Source organism: Piliocolobus tephrosceles, chromosome 6, assembly GCF_002776525.5.
Source record: "Piliocolobus tephrosceles isolate RC106 chromosome 6, ASM277652v3, whole genome shotgun sequence".
Taxonomy (NCBI): domain Eukaryota; kingdom Metazoa; phylum Chordata; class Mammalia; order Primates; family Cercopithecidae; genus Piliocolobus; species Piliocolobus tephrosceles.
Genome location: NC_045439.1, coordinates 4196655 through 4217361, shown reverse-complemented (window position 1 = coordinate 4217361; position 20707 = coordinate 4196655). Strand labels below are relative to the sequence as shown.

General features: G+C 46.3%; 1 protein-coding gene and 1 non-coding gene across 8 annotated transcripts; both read right to left on the bottom strand.

Moving 5' to 3' along the window:
- Positions 1-5073: 5073 nt before the first annotated feature.
- CINP (cyclin dependent kinase 2 interacting protein) lies at positions 5074-20707 on the bottom strand. Of its 7 annotated transcripts, XM_023205667.1 has the most exons (6): positions 20641-20665; positions 19698-19789; positions 17534-17702; positions 13606-13735; positions 7178-7307; positions 5074-5557 (listed from the first exon to the last, which is right to left on the bottom strand). In XM_023205667.1, exons 2-6 carry the CDS (start codon positions 19714-19716, stop codon positions 5355-5357), a joined length of 651 nt encoding a protein of 216 aa, XP_023061435.1. In that variant the 5' UTR covers positions 19717-19789; positions 20641-20665; the 3' UTR covers positions 5074-5354. The 7 variants fall into 7 exon arrangements, with proteins under 7 accessions (XP_023061435.1, XP_023061436.1, XP_023061434.1 ...); XM_023205668.1 differs by lacking the exon at positions 19698-19789 and having other exon boundaries at positions 20641-20707; XM_023205666.1 differs by having other exon boundaries at positions 19698-20681.
- On the bottom strand, positions 16658-16761 carry LOC111538392. The gene has a single exon (XR_002730317.1). It is a non-coding gene; the product is annotated as a small nucleolar RNA U13 (small nucleolar RNA).

Here is a 20707-nt window from a genome sequence, read left to right as displayed (position 1 = left end):
CTGGCTAACACGGTGAAACCCCGTCTCTACTAAAAATACAAAAAACTAGCCGGGCGAGGTGGTGGGCGCCTGTAGTCCCAGCTACTCTGGAGGCTGAGGCAGGAGAATGGTGTAAACCCGGGAGGCGGAGCTTGCAGTGAGCTGAGATCCGGCCACTGTACTCCAGCCTGGGAGACAGAGCCAGACTCCGTCTCAAAAAAATAAATAAATAAATAAATAAATAAAAATACAAAACAATTAGCCGGGCGTGGGGTGGGTGCCTGTAGTCCCAGCTACTCAGGAGGCTGAGGCAGGAGAATGGCATGAACCCGGGAGGCGGAGCTTGCAGTGAGCTGAGATCGCCACTGCACTCCAGCCTGGGTGATCGAGCAAGAGTCCGTGTCAAAAAAAAAAAAAAAAAGAACAGGCTTGAAGACAGAGCACAGAAGACCGGGGTACAAGGACACCCAAATGACTCCCAGGGGTGGCTGGCTGGGGCTTCAATGAGGACACGTGGTTTCAGCATTTGTCATGATCCCTGGCACCTGGTCCATGTTCAGTTATTACTACTTATTACTAAAGGCAAAGAAAGAAAATTCCCTTGTGTTCCCTGGAAACCATGATGGACCCTGTGGCTGCAACCCTGGTTGGGTACCCCTGGTCAGGCACTCGTGGCACTGCAGCCCTGGCACCTCCCAAATGGTCACAGGAGTGGGGAGAGCTGAACCAGCAGGAGAGAAAGAAGCCAAGACAGAGTGGATCTTATGCCCTCTGAGGCACTCTTTTTTTTTTTTTCGCGACAGGGTTTCGCTCTGTCACCCAGGCTGCAGTGCAGTGGTGCAATCATGGCTCACTGCAGGCTCAATGTCCCAGGCTCAGGTGATCCTCCCACCTCAGCCTCCTGAGTAGCTGGGACCACAGGCATGCACCATGACACCTGGTTAGTTTTTTGTATTTTTTGTACATGTTGCCCAGGCTGGTCTCAACCTCCTCGTAGGCTCAAGCAATCTGCTTGCCTCAGTCACCAAAGTGCTGGAATTACAGGTGTGAGCCCATAATGACTCCTGCCTAGCCAGGTCATAGTATTATTATTATTATTATTTATTATGGGTTTTTTTTTGAGACAGTCTTGCTGCTCTCAGGCAGGAGTACAGTGGTGCAATCCCAGCTCACTGCAACCTCCGCCTTCTGGGTTCAAGGGATTCTCCTGCCTCAGGCTCCTGAGTAGCTAGGATTACAGGTGCGCACCACCATGCCCGGCTAAATTTTGTATATTTAGTAGAGATGGGGTTTCACCATGTTGGCCAGGCTGGTCTTGAACTCCTGACCTCAGGTGATCCACCCACCTCAGCCTCCCAAAGTGCTGGGATTACAGGTGTGAGTCACCACACCCAGCCAAGGTCATACTATTATTGATGACATGCAAATGCTGTTTACATCTATGTGTGGTACACTGTGATTACTTTTTAGCTTTTGTATTTCCTGAAGTTGTAATTTTTTTTTTTTTTTTTTTGAGACAGAGTCTTGCCCTGTCGCCCAGACTGTACTGCCATTGTGCAATCTCAGTGCACTGCAACCTCCACCTCCCAGGTTCAAGTGATTCTCCCACCTCGGCCTCCCGAGCAGCTGGGACTACAGGCATGAACCACCACACCCAACTAATTTTTGTATTTTCAGTAGAGCAGAATTTCACCATGTTGGCCAGGCTTGTGTTGAACTCCTGACCTCAGGTGATCCACCTGCTTTTACCTCCCAAAGTGTGGAATTACAGGCGTGAGCCACCTGCGCCTGGCCTGAAGTCATAAATTTTAAAGGTTTTTGGGTCATGGGGGTGGCTCACGCCTGTAATTCCAGCACTTTGGGAAGCCAAGGCGGGCGGATCACCTGAGGTCAGGAGTTCAAAACCAGTCTGGCCAACATGGTGAAACCCCATCTCTACAAAAATACAAAAATTAGCCAGGTGTGATGGCAGGTGCCTGTAATCCCAGCTACTCAGGAGGCTGAGGTGGAAGAATTGCTTGAACCCAGGAGGCAGAGGTTGCAGTGAGCCGAGATTGCGCCACTGCACTCCAGTCTGGGCGACAGAGCCAGACGCTGTCAAAACAAATTTTTAAAGGTTTTAAAAAATGTACTTATCATGAATTCCTCCCCCAATCCTGTTCTCTTTGATTTTGTGGCTTTCTGGCTTTTCATACTTAAATTGGCAGGATTTCTGGAGGTGGAGGGCATAACTGTATATAATTCATCCAGTAGGTTCAGCTAGAAGTCCCAAATCAACCTACTTCGTTGTTCCTTTCAGATAGAAGTTGCTTGGCAGATTCATCACTTAGGTCTTTTACTTCTGATTGTCCTTAGCAGTATTGATCCTTTCCATTAGTCTTCCTGAGTTACTTGCTGCAGGGTGTCCGGGACATGCACCATCAGGGACACGTGAGTTGTCCTAGAAATCCTGTGCAGGTACGAAATCTTTCAACATCTCCTCTGAAGAGTGTTTATTCTTTAAGTACCCCCACAACATACAAGTGACTGCCCGTGGACTTGATGCCAAGGCCTCTCCCAGGCAGGTCTGGGTGAATGGAGCCTCTGGGGTCCTGCCTCTCCCAGCCCATCTGCCTCTGCAGCTCATTGCAGTAGCTGCTTCCTCACCATGCAGGGGAGGCTGAAGTGGGACAACACCATTCCTGTCAAAGGCTGACCATGTGGTCTCCAGACTGCAAGATGCCCGAGTGCCTACTTTGATGACAGTCATTCTTTCTTTTTTTTTTTTTTTGAGACGGAGTCTCGCTCTGTTGCCAGGCTGGAGTGCAGTGGCGCGATCTTGGCTCACTGTATCCTCCGCCTCCAGGGTTCAAGCCATTCTCCTGCCTCAGCCTCCCGAGTAGCTGGGACTACAGGTGTGCATCACCACACCAGGCTAATTTTTGTATTTTTAGTAGAGACTGGGTTTCACAGTGTTGGCCAGGATGGTCTCAATCTCTTGACCTCATGATCCGCCCGCCTCGGCCTCCCAAAGTGCTGGGATTACAGGCGTGAGCCACTGCGCCCGGCTGATAGTCAGATCTTAATAAATATAGCAAAGGCAGAGGAAAGAGAAATCCTAAGAAATGTTGCCTTTAAATGCTTTTGGCTGGGCTCGGTGGCTCACACCTGTAATCCCAGCAGTTGGGGAGGCCAAGGCGGGTGGATCACCTGAGGTCAGTAGTTCAAGACCAGCCTGACCAACATGGTGAAACCCTATCTCGCTAAAAATACAATATTAGCTGAGTATGGTGGTGAATACTTGTAAAAATCAGCCAGGCATGGTGGCAGGTGCCTGTAATCCTAGCTACTTGGGAGGCTGAGAGGGGAGAATCGCTTGAACCTGGGAGGTGGAGGCTGTGGTGAGCTGAGATCGCACCACTGCACTCCAGTCTGGGCAACAAGAGTGAGACTCTGTCTCAAAAAATAAATAAAGTTACAATAATCTTAATAAACTTAGATAAATAGTATTTATAGTTAAATACTAAAAGGACACAATTAAAAACTATACTTGGCCAGGTGCAGTGGCTCACACCTATAATCTCAGCACTCTGGGAAGCCGAGGCAGGAGGATCACTTGAGGCCAGGAGTTCGAGGTCAGGAGTTCAAGGCCAGCCAGGGCAACATAGCAAGACCCCCATCTCTAAAAAGTAAAAATAAAAAAATTAGCCAGACGTGATTATGCACACTATAGTCCCAGCTACTTTGGAGGCTAAGGCAGGAGTTTGAGGTTGAGATTACAGTGAGCTACGATCATGTCACTGCATTCTAGCCTGGGCAACAGAGCAAGACCCTGTGTCTAAAAACAACCACCACGACATGATTGCTGGGCTGGGCAGTGCATAACTGTAGCCTCTCAGGAGACTGAGAAGGGAGGATCACTTGACCTCAGGAGTTTGGCACTATCTGGGCCACATGGTAAGATCCTATCTCTTAAAAAAAAACTAAAACTGCTATTTATTAAGTATCACTATATACACAGTCTCACCAAATATAAACAGTTTGCAATCAGAGAACTTACAAAAAGGCAAACACAGATGTAGAACCATGTAACAAGTAATGCCACCAAAAAGAAGAGTTTAAAGTAGGCTTTTGCAGGCCGGGCGCAGTGGCTCATACCTGTAATCTCAGCACTTTGGGAAGGCAAGGCGGGTGGATCACGAGGTCAGGAGATGGAGACCATCTTGGCCAACGTGGTGAAACGTTGTCTCTACTAAACATACAAAAATTAGCTTGGTGTGGCGGTGCGTCCCTATAGTCCCAACTACTCAGGAGGCTGAGGCATGAGAATCATTTGAACCCAGGAGGCAGAGGTTGCAGTGAGCTGAGATCGTGCCACTCACTCCAGCCTGGGCGACAGAGTGAGACTCCACTTCAAAAAACAAACAAACAAAAAAGTAGGCTTTTGCATACCTTCACATTCCACATCCTAGCTTTTGGCCAGTCTCTTCAGTCTGTTTCAAAACTGTCACCTTTCCCTCATTCTAACCTCGTATGTTAACTCTGGAAATGGTTGCAAACATTGTGAAACCTGAGGATTTGTGTCAGAAGAATGTCAGGGAAGACAGTTTACATCGCTTGTCACGTCCCCAGTATGCAAACAACGGCAACTTTTTTGTAGGTTATTTTCATTGTCATGATGTCAAACTTCACTTTAACTCTATGGGATCTTATTATTTAAGATGAAGTCTCACTGTGTCACCCAGGTTGGAGTGCAATGGCTCACAGCAGCCTCTGCCTCCTGATTCAAGCGATTCTCCTGCTTCAGCCTCTCGAGTAGCTGGGATTGCAGGCACGTACCCCCATGCTGGTTGATTTTTGTACTTTTAGTAGAGACAGGGTTTCAGTATGTTGGCCAGGCTGGACTCGAACTCCTAACCTCAAGTGATCTGCCCACTTCGGCCTCCCAAAGTGCTAGGATTACAGGCGTGAGCCACCGCACCTGGCCCAAAAACTAATATATTCTCATAAAAACTTCAACAATCAGATAGGCATAAAGTGAAAATATTAAACCAAGGATTTTCTACACAAATGTATAAAGCATGCCTTATTTATAGAAACCAGATCACTCACTCATTCTGCTCAGAAACTCATTGATTTTACTCAGAAGCACCCACGAATGACGGGTTCCCAGGAGGGGCAGAGGAGGCTGAGTGGCACCACATGGGGCTGGCCGCGGGCTGTGGACATGGGCATGCCTGGAGAGGCCACGGGGCTGGTGACAAGCTCTGGCCAGAAGACCCCAAGAAGGTCTGATCCTGAGGTCTGATCCAGGCCTGCAGCACTGGGTCCTAGGCAGGAGACTGTCTGCCTGGTGAGAAGTGGAAGGAGCCAGTGTCTGCAGCCGTCTCAGGATGTCACAGAGCTCGGTGGCCCGTCTCCAGCAGCATGCTCTCCAGATGCAGCCTGCTGTCGCTCTCCACGTAGGGCTGGTGCAGCCACATGGACAAGTAGCTCAGGGTGAGGTCAGGATCCCCGGTGTGTGCAAGCTCCCTGGCCACCGTGCGCTTCAGGAGCAGCTCCTTCCTGTACATCTCCAAGAGCCTGTGCGAAACCTCATCTGAAAGAAACGTGCGTGTCCCTTAATGGCAGTGATTCAAGAACGTAGTCTTGACTCGGGAAGAGCCACATTTTTAACAGCTCTTAATTGAAAACCAGAATTAGCAACAGCACTGAGAGGAAGAAGGGCCCGATGGAGTTTACCACTCTAGCTGATACAGATTAGTACAATTCGATAACATGGTCAGCAGAGTGAAATAAAAGCGTATATAGGCCGGGCACGGTGGCCCACGCCTGTAATCCCAGCACTGTGGGAGGCCCAAGTGGGCAGGTCACATGAGGTCAGGAGTTTTGAGACCAGCCTGGCCAACATGGCAAAACCCTGTCTCTACTAAAAAATACAAAAACTAGGCTGGCTGCAGTGGCTCACACCTGTAATCCCAGCACTGTGGGAGGCCCAAGTGGGAGGACCACCTGAGGTCAGGAGTTTGAGACCAGCCTGGCCAACATGGCAAAACCCTGTCTCTACTAAAAAATACAAAAACTAGGCCGGGCGCAGTGGCTCACGCCTGTAATCCCAGCACTTTGGGAGGCCGAGGTGGGTGGATCACGAGGTGAGGAGATCAAGACCATCCTGGCTAACATAGTGAAACGCCGTCTCTACTAAAAACATAAAAAATTAGCCGGACATGGTGGCCTGTAGTCCCAGTTGCTCAGAAGGCTGAAGCAGGAGAATGGTGTGAACCCGGAAGGCAGAGCTTGTGGTGAGCTGAGATTGCACCACTGCACTCCAGCCTGGGCAGGAGAGCGAGACTCTGTCTCCAAAAAAAAAAAAAAAAAAACAAACTAGCCGGGTGTGGTGGCACGCGCCTGTAATCTCAGCTACTTGGGAGACTGAGGCACGAGAATTGCTTCAGCCTAGGAGGCGGAGGCTGTAGTGAGCCAAGACTGCACCACTACACTCCAGCATGCATGACAGAGCGAGACTCTGTCTCAAAAAAAAAAAAGTATATATAACCTTTTCTACCTGACCCTTTGGTGACCTGCAGTGATTATAAGCAGGAGATTCCCCTCAAACTGACAATATATCACTAAACACATTCCACCAGGTGATTTTCCCCTTTCCTGCCTTATTTTAAAAGTATCAGATCAACATAAAACAGCTTAGCCCTTGTCTTGAACTAATAAAGCTAAAAGTAACCCTTTAAGAAGTACCTCCTAGAGTTTATTGAAGTCATGGCTTTCGTTTTTTCCCAGTCATCTTCCATGAGGTTGGCTGCAGTGACCTCAATTTGTTTTTTAATTAAAACAAAAAGGAAAAGAAAAACCTCAACAAACCAAAAAAACCCCTTTTCTCCCCTTCCCCCCACCCAAAATGAGAGATTTCTGCTTCCACAGAGGAGGTGGAATTCACTCTGCCCCACTGGTTTTAGAAGCCTAATAACAGCAGCTTGCTTCACGGGTCTCTAATTATGTTTAATATACTCTGCTGATAACCAGGTAATTAAAGCCAAGAAGAAATGTTTATTTTAAGACGCCTCTGTCTCTTTTCCTCCCGATAGATACTTTTGCATTGAATTTCAAAGCCTTGTCAGCTTCTTAAAGTACCAGATGTAAACGATACTAAATGCCCTTAATAACCCTTACCCTCCTGCAAGTTAACTGAGAAGGAACTACTTACAGAAATGGGCTGTAGGCCAAGTGTGGAACAGAGGGGGCCGTTTACTCTCCTCCCCATAATGGTAATTTTCTAGTTCACAAATTCCCTTGGTAGTTGAAGACAGCTTTTCCATTTTCACCTGTATTTTGGTCTGAAACATATTCATTTGGAATATGATAATATTTGAAATCTCCAGTCTCAGATTCAATAACTATAAGATTTCAAAGCTAAGAAGTGTAAGTCTGTTGCGATAAAAATTCCAATAACTAAACACTGTTAACTCTACGTACAGCAAATTCCCAGGGAGACAAAGGTGGACAGTTGCTATGATTCCATTAATTTGAATTACTTTTGTAATAAACCCCAGATTTCCAGTCCTAGAGCAAGAAAGGTTTCTGAGTGCCATTTCACTAGGATTTCCAAAGAGCACTCATGTTTTAGACCCAAAGTCCTGGAGGAATCCCAAGGCAGGCTCTTGCTGCCTGTTTTTTTTTTTTTTGAGACAGGGTTGTTACCCAAGTTGTAAAACTTGGTTACCCAAGTTGTAAAACTGTAATTCTGTTACCCAAGTTGTAAAACTGTAATGCAGTGGCATGACCGTGCCTCATGCAGCCTCAACTGCCTCCCAAGTAGCTGGGATCACACGTGTGCACCACCATGCCCAGTTAATTTTTTTTAATTTGTAGAGACAGGGCCTCGTTATGTTGCCCAGGCTGGTCTCTAACTCCTGGGCTCAAGTGATCCTCCCGCCTCAGCCTCCCAAAGCGCTGGGATTATATAGGCATGTGCCACCACGCCTGGCTGGCTCTTGCTGCTTTTAAGAAGTGAGAGAGAAAGGCATCAAATGAGCTCATTTCTGACTCTCTGTCTTTTTTTTTTTTGCGGGGGGACGGAGTCTCGCTCTGTCACCAAGCTGGAGTACAGTGCCAGGCTGGAGTACAGTGCCAGGCTGGAGTGCAGCGCCAAGCTGGAGTGCAGTGCCAGGCTGGAGTGCAGTGCCAGGCTGGAGTGCAGTGGCGGGATCTTGGCTCACTACAACCTCTGACTCCCGGGTTCAAGCAATTCTCCTGCCTCAGCCTCCCAAGTAGCTGGGATTACAGGCGTGTGCCACCACGCCCAGCTAATTTGTGTATTTTTAGTAGAGATGGGGTTTCACCATGTTGGCCAGGCTGGTCTCAATGTCCCGAACTCGTGATCCGCCCACCTCGGCCTCCCAAAGCGCTGGGATTATAGGCGTGAGACACCGCACCAGGCCTGACTCTCTCTTATTAACTGCCTTTGTTTACGGAAACCTCCTTGACTTCCTTGTTTATAAAATGGCAACACAGAAAGGGAGCCCTAAACACTTCATGCAGGAAGTAAGGTAACGTGGCGAGCTGCCATTGACGGTCCCTCAGTGGGGGCCAGGCTCTGTCCTAAGTCCTGTAACTGCATGATGTGCACAGCCACTTGTGGGAGATACTAAACCATCCCCGCTGCACATACCAGGCAGCACAGAATAGGGGCAATGGCGGGCTTACTTTCACAGCGTGGTGAAGAGGATTAAGTGAGTTAGTATTTGTGAAGCACCTACTTAGAGATATATAAGGGTTTGATAAAGAAAATTAATGGGTGAAGTAACTAGGATTTCAGATTTAAGTAGCATATGAAAATTTGGTCTTTGAAGACCAAATTTTGAACTCCTAAGTATAGCTGACTTTACATACATGGGGGGAAATAAGAAAAGATATATAAATTGTCAAAAATATTAATTCCTTTACTTGGTCCTTCCAACCACCCTCCAATTACATTGGAAGTGGCAAGCACTATATTCAGCTAATGTTAATTTTTAAAGGACCTTACTTGTTTCCCAAATCTTTTAAGGTTTGATATTTTACTTGGCCCAACCCCAAGAGGCAGGACTCATCATTTCCCTTTCACAGCTGGGAAACTGCTCAAGGTTGAGCTGAGAGGGATGAGGCCAGAACTCGATACCATGTCTTCTGACACCAAGTTTTAACACCCAGTCCTCTGCTCTTTCCTCTGAGTCCTGCGGCAGCTCCCTGGTGCCACCTGATTCTAAGAAAAGCTGATAACAGGAGAATAAGGGAAATTCTGGAGCCTTGACCCCAGGCGAGAAGTCATGCTCAATTCTGTCGCTCAGCCATGAATAAGGAATTCAGGTCACATAGGCACGTGCATCCCTGAATGAATAGTGCATAAACAACAGCCCCTTACATTTCAACATTGGTGGCTTCTTCCCACAGCAAACACAGACCACAGTGAAATGTTAGCCCAGCTCAGGGAAAACAGTGCATGCAACCCCCAGAAGGTCAAACTTAGGAAAGACACAGACCAGGTCTGGAAGCCATGCTCTTTAACCGATAGAGGAAAATAGGAATAATATTAATAATAATACCCTTATAAAAGCAACTTTTGGTTTTGAACATAGAATGAAAACTTATTCCCAAACCACTTTTCTTTTTTTTTTTTTTTTGAGACGAGTGTCACTCTGTCGCCCAGGCTGGAGTGCAGTGGTGCGATCTCAGCTCACTGCAAGCTCTGCCTCCTGGGTTCAAGCAATTCTCTGCCTCAGCCTCCTGAGTATCTGGGATCACAGGCACCCACCACCACACCTGGCTAATTTTCATATTTTTAGTAGAAACTGGGTTTAACCATCTTGGCCAGGCTGGTCTTGAACTCCTGACCTTGTGACCCACCCGCCTTGGCCTCCCAAAGTGCTGGGATTACAGGTGTGAGCCACCGCACCCGGACTTTTCTTTTTTTTTGAGATGGAGTCTCGCTCTGTCACCCAGACTGGAGTGCAGTAGTGTGATCTCGGCTAACTGCAACCTCCGAAAGTGATTCTCCTGCTTCAGCCTCCCAAGTAGCTAGGATTGCAGTGCCTGCCACCACCCCCAGCTGATTTTTTGTATTTTTAGTAGAGATGAGGTTTCACCATGTTGGCCATGCTGGTCTCAAACTCCTGACCTCAGGTGATCCACCTGCCTCGGGCCTCCCAGAGTGCTGGGATTATAGGCTTGAGTCACCACGCCTGTCCAAAACAAAAATTTTTTAAAAATAAATAAAAATACAACAGTTAGCCGGGTGTGGTGGCAGGCACTTGTAATCCTAGCTACTTGGGAAGCTGAGACAGAAGAACCACTTGAACCCGGGAGGCAGAGGTTGCGGTGGGCCTGGGCGACAAGAGCGCAACTCTGTCTCAAAAAAAAAAAAAAAAAAAAAAATTAACAAATGGGAGGGAGGGAACCAATCTCCCATGCAGAATAATTCCGAATAATTTATGTAGATGCTGCACCCTGAAGGAGGTGGTGAATGCATCCCTATCCCCTAGGTATGGGCTACACAGTGACTTCCTGCCAAAGAGCACAGCATGGGAGGAGGAGAAAGAGCAACTTCACAGCAGAGGAACCTGCTGTGCCTGGTGATCAAGGTCAACTTCAACAGTGAAAAGTCCTGGCTGTGCACAGTGGCTCACGTCTGGAATCTCAGCACTTTGGGAGGCTGAGGTGGGAGGACTGCTTAAGCCCAGGAGTTTGAGACCAGCCTGGGCAATAGGTGAGACCCAAAGAAAAGTCCTGATGACAGTATGTCCAGTATGTGCCCTTGATATGATGTGACAGAAATGGCACTTTACTTCTGTGGTCCTCCTCTGAAAAAAACCCATAACCTCAGTCGAATTAGGAGAAAAACATCAGAGAAATCTCAATTGAGGGACGTTCTACAAAATACCTGACCAGTATTCCTCAAAATTGTCAAAGTCATCAAAAACAGGGAAGTCTGAGAAACTGTCACAGCCAAAGGGAGCCTAAGGAAACACGGGGACTCAATGTCATACGGGATCCTGAAGCCGAAAGAAGACATGACAGAAAAGCTAAGGCCGGGCGCCAGGGCTCACGTCTGTGATCCCAGCACTTTGGGAGGCCAAGGTGGGAGGATTACGTCATGTTTGGAGTTCGAGGCCAGCCTGGTGAACATGATAACCCTGTCTCTACAAACAAATTTTAAAAATTAGCCGGGCATGATGATTCATGCTTGTAGTCCCAGCTGCTCAGGAGGCTGAGGCAAGAAGATCACTCAGCCCAGGAAGTAAAGGCAGCAGTGAGCTGTGATCATGCTACTGCATTCCAGAGCAAGACCTTATCTCCAAACAAACAAACAAAAAGGTGAAAATATAAAGATCTTAAACGTTTACGGGTAAGCTTCAGTTATCCAAGTTCAAATATGTATAAAACCTAATTTCCTGTGCCTAGCAAAGAAGTGAGGTGGTATTATCTTCACATCTGGTGGCCAGTATGGTAGGTTTTGAAATTTAGTTATGAGTTCATTAAACAAACACTTTAGTCTCTTACGTGCTGTATCAGGGGTGGGCAAATTATCCCTGGCACGCACGTCAGTTCTGGCCCACAGCCTGTTTCTGTATGGCCCACAAGCTGAGATGGTTTTTTCATTTTTAAATGGTTGAAAATAACCAAAAAGACAATAGTGATTGTGACTCATAAAAATTATACAAAATTCTAATTTCAGTGTCCAAAGATAAAGTTTTCCTGGACAAACATGGTGGCCCACGCCTGTAATCCCAGCATTCTGGGAGGCCGAGGTGGGCAGATGACTTGAGGTCAGGAGTTCAAGACCAGCCTAGCCAACATGGCAAAGCCCTGTCTCTATTAAAAATACAAAAATTAGGCCGGGCGCGGTGGCTCAAGCCTGTAATCCCAGCACTTTGGGAGGCCGAGACGGGCGGATCACGAGGTCAGGAGATCGAGACCATCCTGGCTAACACGGTGAAACCCCGTCTCTACTAAAAATACAAAAAAAAAACTAGCCGGGCGAGGTGGCGGCGCCTGTAGTCCCAACTACTCGGGAGGCTGAGGCAGGAGAATGGCGTGAACCCGGGAGGCAGAGCTTGCAGTGAGCTGAGATCCGGCCACTGCACTCTAGCCTGGGGGACAGAGCGAGACTCCGTCTCAAAAAAAAAAAAAAATACAAAAATTAGCCAAGCATGGTGACACACATCTGTAATCCCAGTTACTCAGAACACTGAGGTGGAAGAATCGCTTGAACCTGGGAGATGGAGGTTGCAGTGAGCCAAGATCATGTCACTGCACTCCAGCCTAGGCGACAGAGCAAGACTCTGTCTCGAAAAAAAAAGTTTTCCTGTACGGGTGCAGTGGCTCAAGCCTGTAATCCCAACACTTTGGGAGGCTGAGGTGGATGGATCATGTTGGCCACCAGCCTGGCCAACATGGTGAAACCCCATCTCTACTAAAAATACAACAATTAGCTGGGTGTGGTGGTGCGCAGCTGCGATGCCAGCTAGGCAGAAGGTTGAGGCACAAGAATCACATGAACCCGGGAGGCAGAGGTTGCAGTGAGCCAAGATCTCGCCACTGCACTCCAGCCTCTGTGGCAGAGTAAGACTCTGTCTCAAAAACAAACAAACAAACAAACAAAACACACAAACAGAAACAAAAAAGGCCAGGCGTGGTGGCTCATGCCTATAATCCCAGCAGTTTGGGAGGCTGAGGCAGGCGGATCACTTGAGGTCAGGAGTTCGAGACCAGCCTGGTCAACATGGTGAAATGCTGTCTCTACTAAAAATACAAAAATTAGCTGATGTGGTGGTGCAAGGCTGTAATCCCAGCTATTTGGGAGGCTAAGGCAGGAGAATCACTTGAACCTGGGAGGTGGAGTTTGCAGTGAGCTGAGATCATGCTACTGTACTCTGCCCTGGGTGACAAAGTGAGACTCCATCTCAAAAAAAAAAAAAAAAATTCAAAAAACAAAGATAAAGTTTCATGGAACGCAGCCACATCCATTTACACATATATTGTCTATGGCTGTTTAGTCCTATGTGGCAGAGATGAGTAGCTGAGACAGAGACTGGCTGGCCCTAGAAACCTAAAATATTTACTCTGTGGTTGGGTGCAGTGGCTCATGCCTGTAATCCCAGCCCTCTGGGAGGCCAGCAGGTGGATCACCTGAGATCAGGAGTTTGAGACCAGCCTGACCAATATGGTGAAACCCTGTCTCAACTAAAAATACAAAAATTAGCCAGGCGTGGTGGCACGCAACTGTAGTCCCAGCTACTCTGGAGGCTGAGACAGGAAAATCGCTTGAGCCCAGGAGGCAGAGGTTGCGGTGAGCCAAGATCGCACCACTGCACTCCAGCCTGGGCGACAAAGCAAGACACCATCTCACGAAAAAAAAAAAATTTTTACTGTGATGAGACCGGAAAGTGGGTGAAATTTCCCTGGATGATGCACAGGAGGAGTGAACGTCTAAGACAGCATCCTGGGGAACATTAAGATTTACGTGGCAGGCAGAGGAAGAGAACATCAGAGGAGACTGAGAAGGAGGAAGGGATGGCCAATGGTCAAGTGAACCCCAAATACATCCATCGGATTCAGCAACAGTGACCACAAGTGGCCTGCGTCTTTATGTCTTACCAAACCATCCAAGGTGGCCTGCAGTTCCTCACAGAGCTTCTCCAGTTCCTCGTTATATTCCAGACACACCTTTTCTTCATTTTCCTTCAAGACTGGGCTGCTGCTGTCTAGTTCTATCTTGTCTTTATTCCTAAACAAAATAGAAAATAATGTGTACAAAATATACTCTCTATAAACTCTTTAAGCTTGCCTTATTTCCTTATAATAAATTTTGCAAACCTCTATATCCACATAGTTACGTGGGACATTTTGCATAAGCATTGTTCTTTCATGTCATTATGATATAAATTCAGTTATTATTTATATATGCAATGGATATGTCCATTGGTCACTCAATTTTGCACCAAAATAAGTCAGTTAAATTCAGCCATGACAGCTGGTTTTGATGGCTCATGCCTGTAATCTCAACACTTTGGGGGGGTGGATGCGGGAGGACTGCTTGAGTCCAGGAGTTTGAATCCAGCCTGAGCAACATAGTGAGACCTCATCTCCACAAAAATTAAGAGTAAAAATTAGCTGGGCATGGTGGGACACACATGTTGTCCTAGCTACTTAGGAGGGTGAGGTGGGAGAATCACTTAAGCCCAGGAAGTCAAGGCTGCAGTGAGCCGTTATCGCACCACTGCATTCAGCCTGTGCAAAAGAGCAAGACTGTCTCAAAAAAAAAAAAAACAAAAATAAACCAACATTCAGCTGTGTGGCATCCTTGGCACAGGGCATGGTGCTGGATGTACAAAGATGAACAAGACATGGATCATTTCCTCAAAGAGTTCACAATCCAGGAATACAGGCATGCCTCATTTTACTATGCTTCACCTTACTGAGTTTCACAGATAATGCATTTTTTACAAATTGAAGGTCTGTGGCAACCCTGTGTATGTATGTACAGCAAATCAACCAGCGCCGTTTTTCCAATAGTATGTGCTTACTTCATGTCTCTGTATCATATTTTGGTAAATCTTACAATATTTCAAACTTTTTCATTATTATATCTATGATCTGTGATTGATAATCTTTGATATTACTAGTTTGTTTTGAGGTGCCATTACCATGTTCATATGTAAAAGCGAGCTTAATGAATGAATATTGTGTGTTCTGACTGCTCCACTGACTGGCTGCTCCCATTTCTCCCCATCTCCTTGGGCCTCCCTATTTCCTGAAATAGGAGGATATTGAAATCAAGCCAATTAATAGCCCTACATTGGCCACTAAATGTACAAGTGAAAGGAAGAGTTGCATATCTCTCATTTTAAATCAAAAGCTATACTTTGGCCAAATTAAGAAACAAAAATATTAAAAGCTGGAAATGATTAAGCTTAGTGAGGAAGGCATGTCAAAAGCTGAGATAAGGGGCCAGGTACGGGGGCTCACGCCTGTAATCCTAGCACTTTGGGAGGCCGAGGCGGGTGGATTGCCTGAGCTCAGGAATTTAAGACCAGCCTAGGCAACATGGTGAAACCCCATTTCTACTAAAATACAAAAGAAATTAGCTGGGCGTGGCAGCATGCACCTGTAGTCCCAGCTACTTGAGAGGCAGAGGCAGGAGAATTGCTTGAACCCAGGAGCGGAGGTTGCAGTGACCCAAGATTGCACCATTGCACTCCAGCCTGAGCGACAGAGCGAGACTCCATCTGTACCAAAAAAAAAAAAAAAGCTAAGATAAGCCAAAAGCTAGGCCTGTTGTGTCAAACAGTTGGCCAAGTTCTGAAGGCAAAAGAAAAGTTATTGAAGAAAATTAAAGGTGCTACTCCAGTGAACATGTGAATCATCATTCACATGAACCAGCCTTAGCGCAGATATGGAGAAAGTTTGAGGGGTCTGCACAGAAGAGCAAAACAGACACAGCATTCCCTTAAGTCAAAGCCTAATCCAGAGCAGGACCCTCACTCTCTTCAATTCTGTGAAGGCTGAGAGACATGAGGAAGTTACAGAAGAAAAATTTGAGACTAGCAGGATTTGGTTCATGAGGTTTAAGGACAAAAGCCATCTCCATAACATAAAAGTACAAGGTGAAGCTGCAAGCGGTAATGTAGAAGCTGGAGCAAGTTATCCAGAGGATCTACTCAAGATCAATGATGAAGGTAGCTACACGATATGACAGATTGTCAATGTAGATGAAACAGCCTTCTATTAGAGAACATGTCAGCCAAGACATTCACAACTACAGAGAAGTCAATGACAGGCTTCAAAGCTTCAAGAGACAGGTTGACCTTCTCATTAGGGGATATTGCAGTTAGTGACTTCAAGTTGAATCCAATGCTCATCTACCATTCTCAAACTCCTAGGGCCCTTAAGAATGATGTTCAATCTACTCTGCCAGTGGAAAAAGCAAGAGAACCAGAACTAGAAGCGGGGTCTGAAGATGGGACTGAATTGCTGCAATCTCATGGGAAAACTTGAACAGATGAGTTGTTTCTTATGGATGAGCAAAGAAGGTGGTTTCTTGAGATGGAATCTATTCCTGGGGAAGATGCTGTGTACATTGTTGAAATGACAACAAAAGATTGAGAACACTACATAACTTAGTTGATAAACCAGTGGCAGAGTTTGAGAGGTCTAATGTGGGTAAACACTATTAAATAGCAATGAGAAAGAACAGAACCAGAATAGTGGCTCTACATTACATGGATGGCTTCCATGTTGAAAGACAGTGAGACATGGATGGGTGCAGTGGCTTACACCTATAATCCCAGCACTTAGGGAGGCTGAGGTGGGCGGATCACCTGAGGTCAGGAGTTCGAGACCAACCCGGCCAACATGGTGAAACTCGGTCTCTACAAAAAATACAAAAATTAGCCGAGTGTGGTGGCACATGCCTGTAATTCCAGTTCCTCAGGAGGCTGATGCAGGAGAATTACTTGAACCTGGGAGGCAGAGGTTGCAGTGAGCTGAGATTGTACCATTGCACTCCAGCCTGGGGGATAGAGTGAGACTCGTCTCCAAAAATAAAAAATAGAAAAAGAAAGTGAGACATAAAGGAAACACTAACATATGTTTTTTGTTTATGTAAAATCCAAAAACGGACAAAAAGAATCCATGGTAGTTTTTTCCGTATCAGCTATGTAATGTGTCAACATCATAGCAAAGTTTGAGGAAGGCACAGGTCATACATGAGCATGAAAATCCAATCATCACGCCTATGAACTACAAAAGAATCAAAGGATCTACGGTTTTAAAAATCAGAATAGGCCGGACACGGTGGCTCAAGCCTGTAATCCCAGCACTTTGGGAGGCCGAGACGGGTGGATCACGAGGTCAGGAGATCAAGACCATCCTGGCTAACACGGTGAAACCCCGTCTCTACTAAAAAATACAAAAACTAGCCGGGCGAGGAGGCGGGCGCCTGTAGTCCCAGCTACTCGGGAGGCTGAGGCAGGAGAATGGCGTGAACCCGGGAGGCAGAGCTTGCAGTGAGCTGAGATCCGGCCACTGCACTCCAGCCTAGACTACAGAGGAAGACACCCTCTCAAAAAAAAAAAAAAAAAATCAGAATAGCCAGGCGTGGTGGCTCACACCTGTAATCCCAGCACTTTGGGAGGCTGAGGAAGGTGGCTCATGTGACGTCAGGAGTTCGAGACCAGCCTGACTAACATGGTGAAACCCTGACTCTACTAAACATACAGTAATTAGCCGGGTGTGGTGACAGGCGCCTGTAATCCCAGCTAGTCTGGAGGCTGAGGCAGGAGAATCGCTTGAACCCAGGCGGTAGAGGTTGCAGTGAGCCAAGATTGCGCCATCGCACTCCAGCCTGGGCAACAGAGTGAGACTTCGTCTCAAAAAAAAAAAAAGGAATATAATTTTGTATCATGTGTCATCTTACCACTTGCTTTTTTTGCTTAATATTTTATTTTCAAATTTATTCATGTTGATATTTCCCCAATTATGAAGGGTGAAAAACTTAGAGCATGAAAAACCGTTATGTACTTACAATAAACTGATTTTCAAGTTGGCAATATTATTTGCAGTGGTAAAGCCTGCATCACTGAGGGTTTCCCACCTCAGGATTAAATTATGCCAATCAGCCGCATTGTCCTTAATTTTTCTTGCACTGACAGATAAGACAGGTTTTCTGGGCGTTACAATTCCAACAGTCTTTGCTGATAGGGTATAAAAGAAACAAAATTATTATCATGGAATATACAATCACAGTTGGAGGGCAAATGTCCTCATAATTTTCAACAGTAAAACTATCTCAAATGCTGTATCAACTGGACACATAAATGTGGAAACTACAAAGTCTGAATGAATGTGACAGTTCCTGGAAGAAGACAACATAGAATATTTTTAACATTTTAAGATTCACCAGATATAGCTGAATCCTTTTCTAGCTTAATGGCTCCACAAAATTTTTACCTTAAGCCCTTTGTTTTCCAAAGATTGGAAATAAGGTAAAGTTGTGACTTTCTGCTAAAACTCTTCAATGGCTCAGGTTACCTTCCCTACAGGATAATCTATCTAGCCCTGACTCCTGAGTACTTCCACTGTCTAGTCTCAGGCACTCTGATACTTTAAATTTGTTCAGAGTGGCATGGCTCATGAGTGCTAATCATTTCAAGACACTGAGACAACAGAGATGCAGAGTTGATCATGATGCTGCCATGGCCCTGCTTGGACATCAGGAGGAAGTCCGAAGTCCTTCCAGACCTAGCTACCCCTCCGCATCAATACGTACATCAACCCACACATTGGCCTCCCGTCAATCTCCAGTGAAAATGAACTACTGGCAGCTCTTGAAAAGCTGAGGTGCCTGCAGGCCTTTGCACGTGTTCTCTCTGCAGGAAAGCTCCTTCCTTCCTCAGGCTCATGACGCCTATCCTCCAAGATGTACCCGGATCCCGGGTACCTGCTGCCTGTGGGAAGCAACCCCCAGACCACCAAGAGCCAATTCAGGTTGTTTGTTTTCCCCCAGCCCTCCGGTGCCCTCTCGCCTTCTCTACTTTGAACCCCGCGAAGGCTTCTCACGGCCCACAGGATAAGGTCCCCTTGAGGAATCCAGGACACACAACAGCTAGATGGTTTGACATCTCGAGTCAGAAGACCACACTGCCTGCGTCTGAATCCCACCTCTGCCAGCTGTGAGATCTTGGGCAACTTAATGTACCTTTCAGAGCCTCAACATTTTCATCTGTAAAATGGGAATAAAAATAGTATCTACTTCATAGGATTGCTGAGATTAGATAATATATGTGAAGCTGTGAGGCCTGGCACATGGCAAAAACCTAGTATCTCACCTGTTAGCTCAAGGCCTCTACTATCCAAGCTCTGCCCATACCTTCAGCTTCACCCTTTCCCACTTGCCCTCTGTGCCTCAGAGCTGGCTCTGTACAAGTTCTGACTTTGCCCTGGAATGTTTTTCCTATCTGTGTGTGTCCCCACTCCCCTGCCTCAAACTCAGTATCCTCACTTTTAAATATCATATTGATTTATCATTCATTCTTTACTTAAACAACAAATATTTGCTTACTGTCTACAATATGCCAGGCGTGGGGGAATGAAGTGATTGAATAAGACAGATCAGGACCGTTTTCATGGAACTTACTTTCCAAAGGGGAGGCAGATAATAAACAATTAAATGGCCACGATCGGTTCAGATCATGGTAAGTGTATGTGGAAAATGAAACAGGGTCTTGTGTTAGTGTGACCCCCTGAGAAGGTATCATTCAGGCTGAGATCTGAATGATGAAAAGCCAGAAAAAGGGTAGGTCAGTAGTATGTGCCCTAATTATGAGAATGAGGTTAGTGAGTTCAAAAAACAGAAAACAAAACAAAATAAAACAAACAAACAAAAAAAACCAGTGTGCTGGAATGAAATGGACAGAAAAGAACTAGTGGGTGAGGAGGTGATCAGACAACTAGAACCTAATAGCTTAAGATAAGAAGTTTGGACTTTAAGTATTAGACTGGTGCAAAAGTAACAGGTCTTGCCACAACTTTTAATGGCCAAAACTGCCATTACTTTTGCACCAACCTAATACAATGGGGAGTGAGCAATGAGCTCTGGGTAGGGCAGTGAAATTATCTGATTTAGGTTTTTAGAAAGCCATTTCCACAGAGAAGTATTCCTGGATCCCCCAAGTTGGGTTAGGACTCACCAGTAGATATGTGGAACATCCTGTAATTCTGCTATCACGATATTCATCGGTGGAGTGTATTTGCTTGTTTAATGTCTATATTCCCTGCTAAACTGGAAATTCGACTAGGGTAGGAACTATGTCTTGTTCTCTTTCAAACCTTCCACACATAGGAGGCTTTGCATAAAATGAGGTAAATGGAGGAATAGCTCTTACCACCTGTTTTATAATTGTCTAAGGGTTTTCCCCCCAACAGGAGATTCTGAGGGCAGGATCATATCTGATTTATGGTCAGCCTGACTCATACTGGGCACATATTTAGGAACCAAAAACATAACTGACTTCAAGAAACTTAAGGGCCAGTAAAGACAGACCAGTCATCAGCGTCACAGGACAGGGCAGGGTGAGGGCACAGTGGCTAAGTTACTTATCCCCTCTGAGCCTCTACTCCCCATCTGCAAAATGGGATTGACATTACTTCATGGGACCACTGTGAAGTTCAAATGAGATGATCCACTTCAAGTACTTGGAGCAGCACTCAGCAGACTGAGCACTAGGCGAAAGCCAGCTTTCATTACAAGCAGAATGTTCTGACTGAAGGCAGTTCAGACAGGAGTTTCTGGAGGAGCTGAGCATGCAAGGCTTGGCACCCAGTGAACTCTGTTAGTGCTAATTTATAGTGACAATAATTACAATTTGGGTGTCTGATCTGCTGACACTCATTTGCGTATATCGTCCCGTTCATCTGTCACTCCACATGTGAAAAAGCGGAGGCTCGGCAAAACTGTCTCCCGAGCAGCCTGCAGAGGCTGCGCAGGGCCTGCGGGCTAGGCTGCGGCAAGGCATCAGACCTCCATTTAACCTCATTTAATCCGGGGAGCTCCTGAGCTTCTGGCCCAACCTGCGGCCCAAGCAGTAACATTCACAGCTACTCTGCCCCGGGAAAGGAACCGATCTCACGCACCTTCCATGCGGTCGGCAGATATCCCTAGAAGAAGAGGCGAAGCCCCACCCACCCCCGCCGGAAACGC